Here is a 4964-nt window from a genome sequence, read left to right on the forward strand (position 1 = left end):
GTATACAAATCCAATACTAAATCAACCTTGATCAGAAAAAAGGATGCAGTTGACGTTCTGTATTTTGAAATCACAATGAAAATGTCGTGAAGTTTCTTGACACAATAAAGATGCAAACTTTATCAAAAAACTGAAAAGTAGCTAGTAAATATGCTACTCGGTCGGTGCAGTATTTTAAACACTTGTTGATTCTTTCAGATGATTGAATAGGTACTTACCCGTACAAAAAGTCTCTATGTTGTGATTCACCATCAAGGATATATATATATATGTACATATTATATAGAAGGTGAAACTCATATTTATCAACAAATGGGTACCGTTAAATTTTTGGTTTTCTTCTTTGTCTTCCTCCGATTTTTTCCGAATTTGATAGAAAGTGCTGGTGCAGAAAAATGTCCAATACATCAGTGGTGTGCGAAAGAAGAGCCAACAATTCAATTTCCGTTTACATTAAAAGGTCGTGGCAGAGAGGAATGTGGTTCCCCCGGTTACCAACTTATTTGCAATGAAATGAATAAAACAGTACTGGAGTTTCCATTTTCCGGTAAATTTTTCGTACGGCGTGTTTATAGCTCTTTGCAGAAGATAGAGATATATGATCCTGAGAACTGCCTTCCAAAACGTATTCTGAAGTTGAATCTTTCCGGTACACCTTACCAACTAGGTTCTTCATATCGAAAATATTCGTTCCTTAATTGCTCTTCATCTGGCGATAGTCTTCGTAATATAACAAATTTGATAGAAATCCGTTGCCTAAGTAGCTCCACGCACACCGTTTTCGCTACAAACGTGTCAATTGCTAATATTGCACCGCTCAATACAACGTGTGTCCATATAGCTGATGTTCAGGTTCCAATTTTGCCGATTCAGGATGATGATTCGTTTAACTTGAATGAGAAATTTCTTCTGTCATGGCCATGGCATCAAACACCATCTGATCTCACAAAGCCACCAAAGAAAGGTAATCGAAAAATAATTCTCCTAAGTACTCTTCTCGGCGTTTTCATCGGAATACCCTTTATAATACTCTTATATTTCTTCCCTCGCACCATCTTCAATATTTTTGCAAACGTATTTTTAGTAGTCTTCTTCTGTATCTTCGGTCCCTACATAAGCAATTGTATTGAAATTGTACGTGCTAGACGTGCATTCAGGAGAGCTGCTGCGTCGTATTCAACCCCTGATGCAGTTCTCCCCCAACTCGCAGTTCCCCACCAACCTCCAATCGTCAGAACGGGCTTCAGTGATTCTACGATACAATCCTATCCAACTGTAGTTCTTGAGGAGAATGGACGACTTCCAAATCCAAATGATACTAGTTGTACGATATGTATAACAGACTTTCAAGCTAAGGACACATTGAAGAGTATGCCACCGTGCAATCACTGTTTTCATGCTAATTGCTTAGAGCAATGGCTTCGAGTGAATGCAACATGTCCTGTTTGCCGAAAGTCTCCAACTAACTAATTGCTGATGTATAAACATCAATCTTAATTGTAATTTAAATTTGAATTTGAATAGAACGATTTGTACATAGGATTTCGGCTAACTCTGGTTTTACAGCAACATTATTGATAACTTTTTTATCTTCACCATTTTGAAGAGGTTATGGAATATGGATCTCCACCCTTCTAGAGAGATTAAGGATAAATTAAAAAGAAGAAAAAAATATGACATGTGTAACTTAAAGTTCGGCCCTTAGAATTTTGGAATTTCAGAATTGATCTTACTAGTAATTTGAACATCTTCTCTGCACTTTGTATAAGATTTCAGGCATTGTTTTCCCGGTTGTAAATGCCCTTGTAACTAATTGTATTGTTGGCTGATTTTGTGTCTGAATGAGTACTCTATTATTATTTTCGCAGGTAAAAGAAAGCAGTTGACATTCTGTTTTTAAATGAAATTGAATTTAAATTTCCTTTTTTGTTTAATAAAATAAAATGAAATTTCTTTTCAGAAAAGTTTTAAGTTGAAAAATAGATAGTCGTGTTACCCTTTCAATTGCTTGTATGCTACTCGATTGGTGCATCATTTTAAATAGTTGTTGATTCGTTCAAATGATTGAATGCGTGTATTCAATAATACCAAAAGAGCAAAAGTCTATGTACTTGAATATATATTGAAGGTAATAACTGATCTATTATCTCCAAATGGGTATCATTAAATTTTCATTTTTCTTCTTTGTTTTCCTCCGATTCGTTCCATATTTGATTGAAGGTGCAGAAAAATGTCCAAATCAGTTGTGCGCGACAGATGAGCCAATAACTCGATATCCTTTTACTTTAAAAAATCGCGGTAGCGAGGTATGTGGTTCCCCCTGTTATGAACTTAATTGCGATGAAATGAATACAACAGTACTAGAGCTGCCATTCTCCGGTAAATTTTTCGTTCGAAATCTTCATACCTTTCGGCAGAAGATTGAAATCTACGATCCAGATAACTGCCTCCCCAAACGTATTTTGAAGTTGAACCTTTCAGGCACAGCTTATCATCTCGGCGAGCTTGGTGTTTCATATCAGAAGTATTCCATCCTTAACTGCTCTGCATCGATCGATGATCTTCTTAAAATGACAACAAAGTTGACATACATCCGTTGCCTAAGTAGTTCCACACACACAGTTATCGTTACAGATGTTTCGACTGCAAATATAGTTCTCCTCAATACAAGTTGTTTGCATATTGCTGATGTTCCAATCCCATATTCACCGGTTCAGAAGGGCGTTCCCGTTGATTTGAATGAAAATTTTGTTCTGTCTTATCTAACTTGTAAAAAGAAAAGTAAAATTTCCTTACTAATTCTCAGATGATCTTTACGAATATAATCTAGCTTTGGATAAATCTCAGCTGACCCCCTTTTTTCTTTCTATATTCCAGGTAATCGAATGGCAATTATCGTAGTAAGTCTTGTCTGCATTTTCATCGGATTGCCATGTCTATTATTCCTTATACTATGGTGCTATCTTTGGCATCGCTCCGGCTCCCAAGGGAGCAGCACCCGTGTGAGCATGCGGTGCTTCTTCACATGTGGTGACGGATATGGCGAATAAAATAAGTGTTCTGTGAACAACTAACAGTTAATAGTGATTATAGTGGGGGAGGGAGAAATCCACGCACTTTTATTGTCATTGGAATGTTTACACAACTCTACGTATATGTAAAAGATGAATGTAATCTTGAATATTAAACCTCATATCCGGTAATCTTAATTTTAATGGTTAAAAATATGTTAATTTTCAACTGCATATATCCAAAGTAGTAGATTTATTTTCAATCACACTTATAGGTTTACAAGTAACATATTTCCAAAATACTATCTTGAAATTTGTCATCATATCATATTTATTTATAATAGAAGTGTGAAATAATATGTGGATAAAAGTATAAAGGGATCTCAAAAATAATTTCATAATTAGCAGGGAATTCTCCTCTATATTACATCTTACTTCTTTCCCAACTCATGGAATATTTTTTTTTTTTGATAGAAAAGTTTCTTAAATAGAATTAAGGAGACCAATATTTTCAACTAGTCTTGTTTTTTTTATTTTTTTGAAGCATGCATTAATTAAAAAACCAACTAAATTGTTATTACACGTGGGAGTGCGATTCCCATAGAGTCGTTCAAAAGAATTCGGTTAAGAAAAGCCGGATTCGTCTGTTCCCAAATTGATGTTGATAGGTTTTTCGCTTGGCTGTCGTTGGCTGCAAAATTTACTAATCCATCTGTTGTTTGGTTTTCTTCTCTATAATTATGTTGAATAACACAACATGAGATTTGATGCGTTCGATGTATGATTTTGTCAATCATTGCAGAGATATACCATGGAGCTTCCTTTAGAGTTTTAATGAAATGCACGAGATTTTCCGAGTCCGTCTCGAATATTACTTTAATCTAATTTCTTTCATTTGGTGTTCTGGTTGCTATAACTGTGGCCCATATTTCCACCGTTAGCGTTGTGGTTATACCTGGAGGTTGTGAAATATCCAAAACCATGTGCGCGCTTGAGTTCCTACATATGAATCCTTCTCCCGCTATTCTCGGGTTTCCTCTAGCTGCACCATCGGTATTTATTTTAAACCAATCTGATGTTGGGATACTCCAACCCACTTGAATGGTTGTAGAAGATTTTGTTATGTTTGTTGTCAATCTGCAAGGAAGCTCCCCTGGGAGTACTGGAGGGGAGGTCAATTTTTCCCATTCAAATTCATATTGGTGTTCAAAAGATCTTTCCAGGATGTCGTCATGGGTGGAGTGTGTGTAACTGAATATCAACTCATTTCTGGTTGTCCATATAGACCACAAGAGGAAACAACAGGAGGTGATAGAAGAGGTATTACCTCGAGTTTGCAGTAATTGAGAAATGGTTGTTTGGTGGTTTATGGTGTTGGTGGCTACCTTGGTGTTGATATGCGGTTAGAGAGGGTGGTCCAAATGGATAGGGCCACTGGACAATGAATCAACATGTGATTGGTTGTTTCAGGCTCAGAGCTGCAACAGGGGCAAAGGTTGTAAGAGGAGAGATTAATATGAGGGAGTAGAGCGAAGGTTGGCAAACCTTCATTTATAGCTTTCCACAAGAAAAGCTGTATTTTTGGGACACGGCAAGGTCCATAAGAATTTTGTGTTTGAAAGAGGATGAGGTTGTGGGAGACAGTTGTTTTCTTGTCGGATAAGACAACTGTACCCAGTTACTGCGGTGTATTTACCGGATTTAGAGTGAGGCCAAATAATTTTGTCGCACATGTTGTTAAGGGGAAGGTGGATATCTATAATATGTTGGGTGGTAGTGTTGAACAACTAGTCTTGGTGTCTAGTTAATTTTTGTCCAAACCAGTTTTGAATTATTTTTATTAATTTCTAACTTTTTATCCTGTTTCATCGAACGAACAAAAAAAAAATGGATTAGACCATGATCTTTCTGGCAGAGAGAGTCAATGACCAGTTCGGGTTTTAGTCGAATACA

The 4964-nt window shown here is 36.4% G+C and overlaps 2 protein-coding genes across 2 annotated transcripts; both read left to right on the plus strand.

Moving 5' to 3' along the window:
• The first annotated feature begins 203 nt into the window (after positions 1-203).
• LOC113321096 (putative RING-H2 finger protein ATL21B) lies at positions 204-1792 on the plus strand. Its single transcript, XM_026568975.1, has 2 exons — positions 204-964; positions 1146-1792. Exons 1-2 carry the CDS (start codon positions 313-315, stop codon positions 1277-1279), a joined length of 786 nt encoding a protein of 261 aa, XP_026424760.1. The 5' UTR covers positions 204-312; the 3' UTR covers positions 1280-1792.
• Positions 1793-2177: 385 nt separating this feature from the next.
• On the plus strand, positions 2178-3194 carry LOC113321599 (putative RING-H2 finger protein ATL21B). Its single transcript, XM_026569480.1, has 2 exons — positions 2178-2781; positions 2878-3194. The coding sequence occupies exons 1-2, from the start codon at positions 2346-2348 to the stop codon at positions 3048-3050; spliced, it is 609 nt and encodes a 202-aa protein (XP_026425265.1). The 5' UTR covers positions 2178-2345; the 3' UTR covers positions 3051-3194.
• Positions 3195-4964: the final 1770 nt, after the last annotated feature.

Source organism: Papaver somniferum, chromosome 11, assembly GCF_003573695.1.
Source record: "Papaver somniferum cultivar HN1 chromosome 11, ASM357369v1, whole genome shotgun sequence".
In the NCBI taxonomy this organism is placed as follows: domain Eukaryota; kingdom Viridiplantae; phylum Streptophyta; class Magnoliopsida; order Ranunculales; family Papaveraceae; genus Papaver; species Papaver somniferum.